Raw genomic sequence first — 14,212 nt, forward strand, 5'->3', positions numbered from 1 at the left:
TAGCCCAGGCACGCCCCTCACTAGCCTACCCCCCCCATCACTAGCCCAGGACCCCTGATCACTAGCCGGGACCCCCCCAGCCCTGGCCAGGCCCCCCATCACTAGCCAGGGCTCTGTGGTCACTAGCCACCCCCCATCGGTGGCCAGGCCCTCCCCCGGTGCCCCCGCGCAGCCCCGGCCCCCCCCCGGCCCCCCCCGGGCAGACAAAGACGCTTTGTCCCACGGCCCCGGGGAACCGGCCCCGGCCCGGGAACAGCGGGGCCTTGTGTGGGGCGGCCGCGCCCCCCCGGGCCCCCGGCCCCGCGCCCCCCGCTGCTCCCCCTGCGGGGGGTGCCCGAGGGGTCACTCTGTGTGCGCACAGGGGGGGCACCAGCCGTGGCCGGCGCTGGCCGCCTCCCCCCGCTCCCAGGCACAAGGATGCTCGGGGAGGGGGGGCGCGGGGGGGAGGATCCCTGGGGACCACCCGGGTGGGTGCTGCCTGGACCGGGGGGGTCTGCCCGGACGCCGCCCGGTGCCGGCGCCGGAGCGCGGGGGACCCCGCCGGACCCTTCCCGGTGCCGGTGTCTGCGGGCGGGGTCCCCTCGCCCCCCCCCACTCGTCCCCCCCCTCCGTGGCCGGTAACGTGACCCGGTGCGGGCCGGCTCGTTTTCCACCCCATTAACCCCCGTCCCGCCCCCGGCGGCTCCTCCCCGCCCCGGGCCCCCTCCCCGGCCCCGCCAATCGGTGCCAGCCGGGCCCGGCGAGGCGGCCCGGGCCGGAGGGGGGGGGACAGGCGGAGGGGGGGGGCCCGGCCCGGCCCGCCGCCGCCGGCCCCGCCGAGCCATAAAGCCCATGGGGAGCCGGCGGCGGCCGGGCTGAGCGAGGCCAGGACCCCGGGCGCCCTGGGGCCCTCCCCAAGCAAGGTAAGGGTGGCCGGGGGGGGACCCGGGGTCCCCCATCCCCTCCGGGGTGCCCCGAGGGCTGCGGGCACCTGCCAGCGCCGCTGGACTGGGATCGGTCCCTGGGTCCCTGCAGCCCCGTGGCCTCCGGTACCAGGACCACATAACCCCATGTCCCCAGAGCCCCACGTCCCTGTGTCCCCGTACCCCACATCACCCATACCCCACGCCCCTGTGTCCCCTATGGCACTGCATCCCCATCTCCCCACATCCCTGTGTCCCGTCACCCCATAACCCCGTGTCCCTCTGTCCCATGTCCCTGTAGCCCCACACCCCGTGGCCCTGTATCCCCCTGCAACCCTGTGTCCCGTGTCCCTGTATCCCCATGTCCCCCATCCCCCTGTCCCTGTATCCCCATAGCCCCATTCTGCTCATCCCCAAGTCCCCATATCTCCCTGCCCCTGTCCCCGAACTCCCCATGTCCCCATATCCCCATGTCCCCATATCCCTGCTCCCTGTGGGTGTCCCTCTTCTCTCCCCAGCACAGGGGCACCAGGGGGGACAGAGGATAGAGGGGCACGGCAGCCCCCAGCCGTGCCCACCCTGCTCCCCCTCGGGCATCTCCAGGGCCACCCGTCCCCAAGCCTGGAGATGTCCCCACAGCCCCTGGGGTATGAGGCCTGAGGCCCCGGGGATGGCCCCTTCCCCACCCCAGGAGGTGACCCCCAAATAGGGACCCCCCCTGAGCACCTCGCTCTTCCTGGGTTCCCCCGCTAGTGTAATGATGTCAGGTGGTCTCAGCCTGGTGCTGGAGGAGGTTAATCCGCCCCCAGCCCCCTGTGGGCTCGGGTCCCTGGGGATGTGGTGTTTCAAGGGCGTTTGGGTGGAGGGGGCTGGAGTGTCCTCGGCCCCCCCAGGTCCCCACAGTGGGCAAGTGGGGACCCGCCAGGCTCTGGGTTAGTGGCCCTGGCCAGGCTGTGGGTTAACCAGGCTGTGGGTTAACTGGACTGCAGGTGAACCAGGCTGTGGGTTAACTGGACTGTGGGTTACTCACACTGGATTAGCTGGGCTGCAGATTAGCAGGGCCACAGATTAGCCACGCTGGATTAGCTGGGCTGTGGGTTAGTCACACTGGATTAGCTGGGCTGTGGATTAGTGGGGCCACAGATTAGCCACGCTGGATTAGCTGGGCTCTGGGTTAGCCAGGCTGGGTTAGCCATGCTGGATGAGCCACACTGGTATAGCTGGGCTGTGGGTTATCCCAGGCTGTGGGTTATCCCAGCTGTGGGTTACCTGGGGTGCAGGTTATCTCAGCTGCAGGGTGATCTGCCTGCAGGCTAACCCAGCTGTGGGTTGACCAGGCTGCAAGATAACCAGGCTGCGGGTTACCCGTCATGTGGGTTAACTGGGCTGTGGGTTAGCCAGGCTGTGAGCTACGCAGGCTGCAGGTTAATGGGGCTGGCGGTTAACGAGTCTCTGGGTTAGCTGGGCTGGGATTTAACCGGGCTGCGCGTTAATGGGGTTAATGGGGCCGGTTGGAGGGGGCTGCAGTTACCGGTGCCGGTGCCACGGTGGCTTCTCTGATGGCTACGGAGGGCTGAGCCGCGCTGGCGCTGGCCGTCCCCGGGGAGCTGGGTGGCTGTGGGGACGCCCCGCTGCCTGCACCGCCGCCAGCCCCCAGCCACCCTTACCCGCCCCAGCAGCACAGGCACCAGAGGGGTCCCGTGGGAGCCTCACGCCCATGGACCTGTTGGACGCGCTGTGAGGTCAGTTCAAAAAAGGGCCAAAATGGGCTTTTTTCACCCCAGTCTGAGGCCTCCGCCTACGGCTGATGAGGGTTGGGCAGCACTGAGGGGAAAAAAAAATGCAAATCATCATTTTGGGTCCCCCCAAGGCTGCGGGGGAGGATGGGGGTCCCCATCGCCCCCATGGCCAGGGCAGGGAGGGGGCTGCAGATCCTGCCCCCCCCCCCCATGGCATTCCCCAGTGTGGGTGGCAGCGTGAAGGGCACGGGGACGTTCCTCCCCCTGAGGCCCCATCGCCAGCCCCAAATTTGGGCTCAAATGGTTCCAGCCTCAATAGAGGGGTGCAGGGGAGGATGGGGGGGGGGGTCAAGAGGACAAAGAGGGGGTGGCAGGGGGGACCCAGGTGTCCAGGGTTTGGAGGCTGCCGGTGCAGCAGGGTGGGTGGCGGGGGACCGCGGGGCCCCCCGGGACCCCCGCTGGGGGCCGTGCTGGCGGCGGGGCGCGCGGGGCCCTGCATGCTAACGAAGGGCTTCGTCAAAGCGCCTTTGTGCCCCGCCAGCTCCATTGAGGCCTCTCCTCCGGGGTGCACAATGGCCCCACTGTCCCTGTCCCCGTCCCCATCCCCCCCCCGCCAGCCCCGCATGGCTGCCCCACACCCCCAGCCCCATGGGACCTGCCCCACACTGCAGCCCCCCACTGCCCCGACCCCACCATGGGGATGGGGTCCTGTCCCCCCCCAGTTCCCAGTTGCCACCGGTACCGTGGAGACCAGCGCCCCAGTTTCAGGATGGGGGGGATGCCGCTGGCAGGAAGCCCAGCCACGGCTGGCACCACGCGGGCATGGGAACGGTGCCCGGGCTGGTGGTGCCAGTGGGATGTGGCGAGGGGAGATGTGTCCCCATATCCCCCCCATCCCACACCGGACCCCCCAGGTGGGGCCAGACCCCTGCATTCACCCCCAGCGTTGAGCATTCCTGGAGGGAAACCGAGGCACGGGGGCAAGGGGGGTTAATAGGTAACCGGCTCGGTCGTGGCGGCAGCGGCTCTGCCTGCAGGCACCATCCCTGCGCCGGGCACAAGCACTGGCTTGTCACAACCCATGTCCCGGCACGGGAGCCTGGCCGGGGGGCATGGGGGCACGCGGCCCCTGAAGGGGACTTTATGGGATGCAGTGATCCCAAAAATGGGAAGGGGGGGACAGATACCCCAAAGAGGTGCATGGGGACCCCAAAGGGGGGGGGTCAGGACCCCCCAGAAGGGGTGCAGGGGACCCTGGGGTGCACAGAGACCCTCAAAGCAGGGTGCAGGGACCCCAAAAAGGGGTGCGGGGACCCTGTAGGGATGAAGAGACCCCCACCAAAGATGGATGCAGGGACCCTGAGGGGTGAAAAACCCCAGATCTCAGAGAGGGTGCAGGGACCCCAGAGAAGAGGGCAAAGGGACTGCAGAGGAGCAGAAGGACTTTGGGGGGTGCGGGAACCCCAAAGGGCTGCAGAGACCACTGTGTCCCCTGGGGATGTGCTGGTGCCTGTTGCTGCCCACCATGGGCAGAGCTCTGGGGACATGGTGGCTTTAGGGATGTGGTGGCTCTGGGGACATGTGGTGGCTTTGAGGATGCGGTAGCTCCAGGGATGCATGGTGCCTCTGGGGACACACAGTGGCTCCAGGGACCCCCAGCAACTCCAGAACACACAGTGACTCTGGGGACATGTTGGCTCTGGGGACCCCCAGCACCTCAACCGGGATGCGGCAGGTTTGTGTCCCCAGTGCCACCATCCCCTCCGCAGGGCCTTTCACTGGGAGGGGACGCAGTGCAACCAGGACAGTGGCGGTGCCACCTGTGTCCCCTGGCTTTGGCGAGCACAGGGATACCGGGCTCCAAGGAGACCCCCCAGGGTGCCACAGTGTCCCCAGTGTCCCCGGCACGCTGCCCTGCTGCATCCGTGGCGGAAACCACGGCGGGGCCAAATGCTGGCGTGGGCTGAAAGGCCCTTTCTGTGCCGCCGCCGCCGGCCGGGGCTGGCAGGGGACAGGGACAGGGACGGAAACGAGCCTGGCGCTGCCACCAGCCGTTTGTCCCTGTCACCTCCCATTCATCCCTCTTCCTCCCTCCCAGCTAGGATGCCTGGGTCCCCTCCATGGGACGGGGGTGTGTGGGGAGAGCTGCCAGGTGACAGAGGGGACAGGGATGAGTTTGAAGAGGGATGGATAGACAGACAGGTGGGTGAGTGGGTGGGTGTAAATGGATGGATGGACGAACAGACAAGTGTATGGATGTGCCTATACAGGGATGGATGGACTGACAGGTAGAGCTCACGTGGATGGACAGAGGGATGGACAGACAGACGCATACAGGGATGGACAGACAGGTGCATGGATCTGTGCGTCCATGGATGGATGGATAAAGGGGTCGATGGATGGATGGATGGTTGGGGAGGAATGATGGACAGGCAGGTGGATCGAGTCTGAAGGGACAGACAGTGGGTGGATGAGCAGAGGAATGGAGAGATGGCAGATCCATGGCGAGACAGGAGGACAGACGGACGGGTGGGTGGATTGATCGATAGGGGATAGAGAGGGACAGCAAGCCAGAGGGCTGGCTGAAGGCTGGGTGGATGGACAGACAGGTGGACAGATGGATGGAGGCTGCAGGGGAGGTGGGAGCAATAGCAGCCCCCATCACTGAGGTGCTATGAGTCCGTTGGGTCTCCACATCTGGGCCAGGGCCTCCTATATGGCCCATGTCCTCACGCTGCCTGGGGACAGCACGGGGGGGCTCTGTGCGAGCCTCCCCAGTGCCCCTCTGACGTGAGGCAAATCCTCCTGGCCTCAGCCCCTGCCTGCCGCTGTAGGGGGAGGCAGCACGGCTGGTGGGAGCACTGAGGAGGGGTGGAAGGGGGGTGTGTTGTCCCTCCATAGCTTCTACCCACCCACCCGTGCCTCAGTGCACCCACACATCTATCAGTGTCCCCCACATCCTTCCTCTCCATCTACCACCCCCTCAGCTCCGTCCCATCCGCCCAACGAACACCAAACCTCCATCCTCCACCCACCCCTCAGGTCCAGCCATTCCTTTTGTCAGCTGTCCCTCCTCTCACCACACACCACACATCCATCTTCTCTATCCATCCGTCTTCATCCATCCATCTACCCACCCATCCCTCCTCTCCATCCATCCGTCTTCTCCATCCTTCCTCTCTGTCTTCTCCATCTGTCAGTCTTCATCCATCCATCCATCCACACATCCACCCATCCCTCTTCTCCACCCATCCATCTCCCCACCCATCCCTCTTCTCTATCCATTCCTCTTCATCCCTTCACCTACTCACCCACCCACCGACTCAACACTTCCCATCCATCCACCCTCCCTCCCCTCTGCATCCCCAGCACCCCTCTCTCCCAGGCGGCACCTCCTCGCTGCCCCTCACTGTCACCTCTTCCAGATGACGTCGGCCACCAAGGTGTACTACAGCCAGACCACGCAGACGGACAGCCGCCCGCTCATCGGCTCGGGCCTGCGCCGGCGCCGGGTGATGACCAAGGATGGCCGCAGCAATGTGCGGATGGAGCACATCGCCGACAAGCGCTTCCTGTACCTCAAGGACCTGTGGACCACCTTCATCGACATGCAATGGCGGTACAAGCTGGTCCTCTTCTCCGCCACCTTCGCGGGCACCTGGTTCGCCTTCGGTGTCGTCTGGTACCTGGTAGCTGTGGTCCACGGGGACCTGCTGGAGTTCGACCCACCGGCCAACCACACACCATGCGTCATGCAGGTGCACACCCTCACTGGTGCCTTCCTTTTCTCCCTGGAGTCCCAGACCACCATCGGCTATGGCTTCCGCTACATCAGCGAGGAGTGTCCCCTCGCCATCGTCCTGCTCATCACCCAGCTGGTCCTCACCACCATCATGGAGATCTTCATCACTGGCACCTTCCTGGCCAAGATCGCCCGGCCCAAGAAACGTGCTGAGACCATCAAGTTCAGCCAAAATGCGGTGGTGGCCCAACACAACGGCAAGACCTGCCTCATGATCCGCGTGGCCAACATGCGCAAGAGCCTGCTCATCGGCTGCCAGGTGACGGGCAAGCTCCTCCAGACCCACCTCACTAAGGAGGGTGAGAGCGTCCGCCTCAACCAGGTCAACGTGGACTTCCAGGTGGACACCTCCTCCGACAGCCCCTTCCTCATCCTGCCCCTCACCTTCTACCACGTGGTGGATGACGCCAGCCCCTTCCGGGACGTGGCCCTACGGACGGGTGAAGGCGACTTCGAGCTGGTAGTCATCCTCAGCGGTACCGTGGAGTCCACCAGTGCCACGTGCCAGGTGCGCACCTCCTACCTGCCCGAGGAGATCCTCTGGGGCTACGAGTTCACCCCGGCCATCTCCCTCTCGGCCAGCGGCAAGTACGTGGCCGACTTCAGCCTCTTCGACCAGGTGGTGAAGGTGACGGCGCCCTGTTGTCTCCACGAGACCGTCCGGTTCGGGGACCCCGAGAAGGTGAAGCTGGAGGAGTCCCTGAGGGAGGCGGCAGAGCGGGAGCGGGAGGGAGCACCCCTGAGCGTCCGCATCAGCAATGTCTGAGCGCCCGCCAGGATGCCGCTGATGCCGCCGGAGGTGCCACCAGCCCCCAGAGATGCCACCAGCACCCGGAGAGGCCACCAGCTCTTTCCCCCATCCTGTCCTCCTGGGCCATTTTCCCCCTTGTGGCATGGGGCAGCTCCCTTGGGGACCCCCGTGGGTGTTCGCCTGCCAGTGGGGCTGTCCCCGCACCCCGTCCCAGTCCACCCGGGGACAGGGCTGTCCCTGTCCCTTCTCACCTAATGCTCTGTTAACACCAGCCAGAGACCCCCAGCCCCACCACAGGACACAATCCTGCTGGGAGATGCTGTCCCCAGGGAGGGGGACATGGCCACCTCCAGCCCCTGGGGACAGCCAGGAGCCATCTTGCTGCCCGATCCCACCCCAGCGAGCTGGGGTTGAGAACCAAGCCACACGCTGCAAATGGGGGCTGGGGAGCAGGAGGCTCTGACCTCGTGGGACCTCTCCCCTTGCTCGTGGGACCCCCCCATCCCTGGGAAGGCTCAGGCTGGGGGGTGCAGACCCCCTCCCCAGCCCATCTCCCCCTTGCACCCCCTTTGTCCTCCCCAAGGCCCTCAGCCCCACAGCACTCAAACCACTGGGGGCCATGGGTGCATCCCCATGTCCAGGGTCATTGCACACTCAACAGGGGAAACTGAGGCAGGAGAAGCCCCTGAGCCCCCCCTGTCCTCTACCACCACCCCCAGAGCCGGGCCCTCCTCCCTGCACTGACCGACCCCCCCCCCCCCCCCACCCCGGGCTGTGGGGACACACACACATACCGGGGCATCACCGATAATCGGACACAGCTGCGGCGCCACGTCCCCTTGGGCTGGGCGCCCCCCTGGCCCTGCTCGAGCCCATCGCTGCTGCTAACGTAGAGCTCTGCTATTAACGTGCAGCCCCAGCTGCCCCCCCTCGCTGTGCTGAGGCCAGGAGATACATATACATACATATATATATATATATATATATATAGTGCGACTAATCTATATATATATAACGGGGAAGGAAGGTTCCCCCCTAGAAAGACTGGCTTGCTGAAGCTCCACTGCCACCGAGGCACCCTGGGGTCTTGTCCTCGATTTGGGGGGAGAAAAGGCAAAGCAGTTACTAAATAAACGTTATGTTGATGGTGGGGAACGGCTCTGCCAGCTGCGCTGGGGAAGGGGGGCAGCCTTGTGTGTCACCCTTGGGTCCCAATGTCCCCAGGGTCCCCCTCAGCCCCCAAAAGCAGGTGGTGGGGGGTCTGCAGAGCCATCCCTGACCCATCCACCCATGTCCCCCCACCCCGAGGAAAGGGCACCAGGCACTTGGTACAAGGACACAGGTTTATTTCTTTCCAGCAGCAGCCACCTGCAGCCATCACCCACGGGCTCAGTCCAGCCCCCGCCCCAGTACAGGGGGGCAACTGGGACCAGTGGACAGCTGGGACTGGCACTGGGGGAGGTGCACTCCCACCGCCCAGGACAGTTGGGGGGCATGTGCAGCTACACCAGCCCCCACTGCAGACCTGTCCCCTTCAAGGACATGGCCAAGAAACCCCCCGGGGATGCCGTGATGCCCCCAAAGGTCAGCAGTCCTCGTGCAGGGGCACGGCCAGGACCTGGGTCCTGCTGGGGAAGGGACAAGGCAGGGGGGGACAGGAGACCTACCCCCTAAAAAACATCTGACATGACTGCAAAGGCACCAGGTGATACTTAAAAAAAATAATAGTTAAAATCATGGCATAGCTACAGTAATTCAGAAACATTTACAAGAGTTGGTGGCGCGGGAGGAGCTTCACACCAGGAAGGAGGACGTCTGCTTGAATTCTCCCTGCAGGGACAAGGGGGACGTTAATGGTGGTGGGTGATGGGGAATAAGGTGGGACAAGGGCTGTGGGTGAGGAGTGCCTGCCTGGCTTTGCAACTGTCCCCAGGGAGAGCAGGTCACAGTCCCTGAGGAGCCCAGCTTGCTCCAAGCAGGACAGGGACAAGGGATGCTGGGGACAGGGATGGCACCTGAGCGCCCAGGGGGGCACTGGGGTCCCCACTCAGCGCCTTCGGGCACCCCGGGGAAGGTGTCTGGCTTCGCACACCCTGCCAGGACGTGACAGAGCCACGTGGCACTGTCACCACCCGCCCGTCCCAGCCCGTACTCACTTCGCTGCGGTGCGAGGGCTGGCTGTAAATCACCTTCTTGCCGGTGGTGCTGCCGAAAGCAAGGGTGTTAGAAGAGGTCACGCTGCCCAGAGTCCCCCTTGTCCCCACCCTGAGCACCCAGTGACACCCAAGGCACCTTCCCAGCCCACGGACAGGGGCTGGGGGAGGAAGAGACCACCCGTCCCTGCTGGCAAAGGAAGAGGAGGCAGACAGGAGGGAGGCAGCAGCATTACGGCTTCACTTACTCTTTTCTCTCTGAAATGAAAGAAACAGAAGAGGGGTTTTAGGGAGGAGCGGGGGGGGGGCACTGGGGCGAGCGATTCCTGGGGTGGCCAGCGCAGTACTCACTGCTGAAGAAGCCCCGGCTGTAGGCAAACCAGATGCCGAAAGCCACGAGTGCCAGCACCATCAGCAGCACCACAACTGCAGCCACGATGCCACCCACATTGACTTCACCTGGAAAAAGGGGGACCAGGACATCAGAGGGTGGCTGGATCCTGGCACAGAAATCCTCAGCTTGGCACCCACGGGATCCCGCAGAAATCCCAGCGGGGGCCTCTGGTCCAAACCCAGCTCCAAGCGGGGCCAGCATCGAAGCTGGATCTGGCTCAGAGGCGATCGGGCTGCCCAGTCGAGCTTTACCCATCCCCAATGGCAGCTTTCCCCCCTCCCCCTCCACAGCATCATGCCAAGGGCTTGTTTCAGCCTGGGCTGTCGGAGGCCAGGGTCATTAACATCACAGCTAATTAACGTCTTTGAACTTGGTAGGGCGAAGGGGTGATGGCATCACCTTGCACCAGCATCCCCCAAAACATGACCTGTGCTGGATGCAGCCCAGGCAGAGCCTGGAAAAGCCCCACACTGGGTGGGGGGGAAGGGACGCAGCACTGGCCTCTGCTGCTATTCCTTACTGGCTTCCATATGGATAACATCCGATTTCTGGGGGGAGCCCACGTTGTTCATCGCCTCACAGTAGTAGTCACCGGTGTCGAAGCCGCTCAGGGGCTCAAAGATCTAGATGGGAGCAGAGAGATGAAAGCGGGGCAAAGGAAGGCTGGGGGGGTCCCCAAGTTTGGAGCACCCTGTGCTCACCAGCTCCCCCGTGACGGGGTCCAGGGTGTAGGAGGAATTTCTGAAGGTCAGGCTGGTTTTGGGGTTGGCGGGCATCAGCATGCTGTCCTTGTACCAGCGGAAGGTGGGGGGCGGTGAGCCGTCTGTCTCAGTGCACCGCAGCACGGCCTTGCTGCCGATGGTGGCCGAGGTGGGGACATGGGCCACTGGCTTGGAGGGGGGCACTGTGGGAGAGTGTCACGTCGGGGCTGGCTCGGCACGGCACAGCACAGCTCACACCAGGGAGGGACAGGGCGCCTAAAGGGCATGGGATGGCCGTGCCGGCATCCTTCCCCCAGCTGGCTGTCCCCATGTGACGGTGGAGACAAGGATGAGCTCAGCCAGAGGGACAAGAAGCGGGTCCCGGGACAGCAAAGCTACGCAAGGGATGGGCAGGGAGGGGGGCTCGGGGGCAGCCGCACCTTGGACGATGAGGTTCACCTCCGACTTGGCGATGTGGCTGCCGTCCCCCACCACCTCACAGATGTACTTCCCTGTGTCCTCCCGCGTCACTGTGTTGAAGTGGATGGTGGTGGGCGAGAATTGGACCCGGTTCTTGTACGGCTCTGCCAAGAGAGAGGAGATGGGGCTGGGAACCAGCTCTGATGGATGGACAGATGGACAGACTGCCCCGAGCCGGGGGGGGTCCCAGGGACGTACCTGTCAGCTCTCCCCCATAGTAGAAGAGGACGAGCGAGGAGCCCTTCTGGAACTTCCACTCAATGCGGGGGTTACTCCAGCTGGACCGATATGCCGAGCAGGGGATGTCAGCAGCTGGCGGGGTAGAGTGATGCTGCAGGCGCATGCCGCCATGCTGGAGTGGCACCGCGCTCGCATCCCATGGTGGGTGGCAATCCAAACCGGGAACACCTGAACCCCCCGCCCTGGTCCAGCCCCACATGGGAAATCCACCCTCAGCCTCAGGCCCCGTGTCCTCTGGGGATCCGGAGACCCCAGGGTGAGCCCCATTTGCAGCACCAGAGGTGCCAGGGGATGCAGCTCAGCCACGCCTCTGCCCCAGGATAACAGGGGGGACGGGACCGTCGGTGAGCTGGGGGGTGCTGGGGGCCCCAGCCGGGCACTCACGCTTGTTTTCAGGCACTTCTTTGGTCTCAGAGGTGACCTGGGCTCCCACCAGGGACGCTGTGGGGGGAAAGGACAGAGCTGAGAAATCCTGGGGGGCCCCAGTGATGGAATATGGGGAGCAGGAAAGGCTGTGGCTGGGTCAGGAAGGTCACTGGGAGCCCTGAGGCAGCAGTGACGGTCCCCAGGGCAGTGGTGATGGCATGTTGTACCACACTGCCCAGCATGCCGCAGCCCTGGGAGCTGGAAAATCCTGTCCTGCTTGCTCTGGGTGCTGCCCGTGCCGTCACGTCACCTCCCACCCTGCCCGGTTTCTGCCCGGTTTCACAGGAAACTGGCCGAGGCATTTCGCAACTCCCTGCCCTCTGTGCACACACACACAGGCGCACGCGCGCACACACACACACACACACAGACACCCCCACATCCCCACACACGTGCGCATATGCCTCGTCACAGCCTGCACACGCATGTCTCCTGCCCTTCCCCATGGCCATCGCCCCTGCCAGGCCGCAGTTGGCTACGGCGATGGCAGCGTGGTCTGGTGCTGTCGGTCTGGAGGGTTGGTCCGGGCTGCCGGCTGTGTCCCCTGTCCTCAAGGCCGCTCAAAGCTGGCGTCTGCCAGCACAGCCGCCCCAGCTCCTTGTTTTGGGCCTGGGGAAGGCGGCGACACCAGCCAGTGAGTCACACCACGGGGGAAGGTGACTGGGAACTGGTGTGGCCTCATCCCCAACCCACCTGTACCTTTGGACCCAAACCACCTCCAAGTGAAACCCAGGTGTCTGGTGGCAGAAATATCAATTTTGGGATGAAAAAGGGGGGAAACGGGGCATCTGGTGTCCCCAAGCACAGCGTGCTTCCCAACACGGGCCCTGACGATGCTCCCGAGAGCTGGCACAGTACTGGCCGGGAACACCATCGGACCCCCATCATGGCCAGGTCTTGAATCATACCATGGCTCAGTAAGGAGGGGAAAAGGATTTGGGGTTTGTTCGGGTGGAATTGGGGCAGAATCAGCAAAAAGGTGACATCCCGCAGGCCCTGTGGGATCATCATGGGGGTACTCGGGGGGAGCTGGAGCAGGACAGGGCCCTGGGGTGGGTGACCTGGCCCAGGACACAGGAGCTGCTCGCTCTGGGTCCGAATCAGCTGGGATCGGGTTAATCCCAACCTGCTCCGGGATTGTTCCAGCACAATGGAGGGGACGTCATGGCAGGGACAGGAAGGCCACTGCTGGTGGTGACAAACCCCGTAACTTCGGCCTTTGGGAGCGCCGGCGGCACGGCACCGGCTACTCATTAACCCAGGGCGTGGGGACACATCTCGACGTCTGCCATGGGGGGAGCGGGACAGGGACACCCCCACCACTGCTTGCAGGGACTCCACCGGAGCCCACGGCATGAGGAAAGCCGTCAGCCGGGATGTTTTGCCATGGCGGGTTTCCGGCCCCGGGAAGTGCAGCCAGATCCACACCCCTCGCTGCCGGCCCTGTCGAGACCCCCGGCACCCTGAGCACACCCCCCCACACACACAGATTACAGATTACTCAGTGTCGGTGAGAAGGTGAAGACAGCCTTAGCGGGAGCAGAGCTGCCGGGACGGGGTCAGCGGCACTGGCGCCGGCACAGCCCTCACCCTGGTGTCCAGCCGAAAGCAGGGGCCGGTTCCTGCTCCCTGGGAGTGGGGCTCAGCTGGGCATCATGGCCCAGCGCCACGGGGACCTTTGGGGGGTCCCGGGGCTGGTGCTCCCCCCCACGGTGGGGTGACCGGGTGGCGAAGGTCTCGTGCGCCCACAAAAACAACCATAAACCGTAAATAACGGGGCGGTGGCGGCTCCGGGGCCGGGTTATTAATAGCCCGTTATCGCCGTGTACAGCGGCCCCGGCCCCCCCGCCGTGATCTCCCCCTCCCGGTACAAACAGCGCTCCCGAGACCTCGGACGGTGGCTGGCATACGGTCCTGGCACCAGGGGACCCGCCGTCCGGTACCGGGCCCCCTTCCGGGAAACCCACCGCCGCCTCCCCTGGGCACCAGCCCCGCCCCGAGCGGCAACACCGCGACACCCCCTGTTCTGGTATCGGCACCGGCACCACCCCGGGAGACTCCCCGAGCGACTCGCTGCCACCCGGTAGCCGCCCCCTCCGGGCGATCTGCTGCTACCCCCCCAGGATCCCCTACCCCCCACCCCGGTACTGGCGGCGCCCCGGGCAGCGGCCGGCCCATTGTTCGGGCACCTCATGGCCGGCCGGCCTCCCCCCGCCTCCCGGGCACTCACCGGCCGCCGCACCGAGGAGCACCAGCCGCAGCAGCGGCCAGGGCCCCGGGCCGCCCCGCCGCACCACTCCTGCCATGGCCGCCGCCGCACTGTGCGCCCACGCCCGCACCAGGTGCGGCCCCGCCCCGCCCCGCCCAGGTGGGCACCGCCCACTGGGACCGCCCACCGGGGCCGAGCCAACCGGCTACGCCCCTCCGCCAGGTGCTGGGGAGCCCCGCCCCTTCCCCGGCTCCATTGGCCGCGCCGCCTGTCTCCTCAAGGAGGGGGCGCGCCCCGCTCCAGTGACTGGCCGGCTCGGCGCCGCAGCGCCGGCTTGATTGGCTGAGGCGAACGGGCCGCGCGAGCGACAGGTGTGGAGTGGGCGAGGCCTACCGGCCAATCAGAGAGAGCGCTT

At 65.2% G+C, this 14,212-nt stretch overlaps 2 protein-coding genes across 2 annotated transcripts; one reads left to right on the forward strand and one right to left on the reverse strand.

Annotated features, from left to right (window-relative positions):
* The first annotated feature begins 698 nt into the window (after positions 1 to 698).
* KCNJ10 (potassium inwardly rectifying channel subfamily J member 10) lies at positions 699 to 8,344 on the forward strand. Its single transcript, XM_069794091.1, has 2 exons — positions 699 to 902; positions 6,067 to 8,344. Exon 2 carries the CDS (start codon positions 6,067 to 6,069, stop codon positions 7,207 to 7,209), a length of 1,143 nt encoding a protein of 380 aa, XP_069650192.1. The 5' UTR covers positions 699 to 902; the 3' UTR covers positions 7,210 to 8,344.
* A 179-nt stretch (positions 8,345 to 8,523) lies between these two features.
* Positions 8,524 to 13,975, reverse strand: F11R (F11 receptor). Its single transcript, XM_069794112.1, has 10 exons — positions 13,819 to 13,975; positions 11,547 to 11,603; positions 11,121 to 11,234; positions 10,883 to 11,026; positions 10,443 to 10,645; positions 10,262 to 10,364; positions 9,699 to 9,806; positions 9,596 to 9,605; positions 9,351 to 9,399; positions 8,524 to 9,024 (listed from the first exon to the last, which is right to left on the reverse strand). The coding sequence occupies exons 1-10, from the start codon at positions 13,892 to 13,894 to the stop codon at positions 8,989 to 8,991; spliced, it is 900 nt and encodes a 299-aa protein (XP_069650213.1). The 5' UTR covers positions 13,895 to 13,975; the 3' UTR covers positions 8,524 to 8,988.
* Positions 13,976 to 14,212: the final 237 nt, after the last annotated feature.

Source organism: Haliaeetus albicilla, chromosome 10 (genome assembly GCF_947461875.1).
Source record: "Haliaeetus albicilla chromosome 10, bHalAlb1.1, whole genome shotgun sequence".
In the NCBI taxonomy this organism is placed as follows: Eukaryota; Metazoa; Chordata; class Aves; order Accipitriformes; family Accipitridae; genus Haliaeetus; species Haliaeetus albicilla.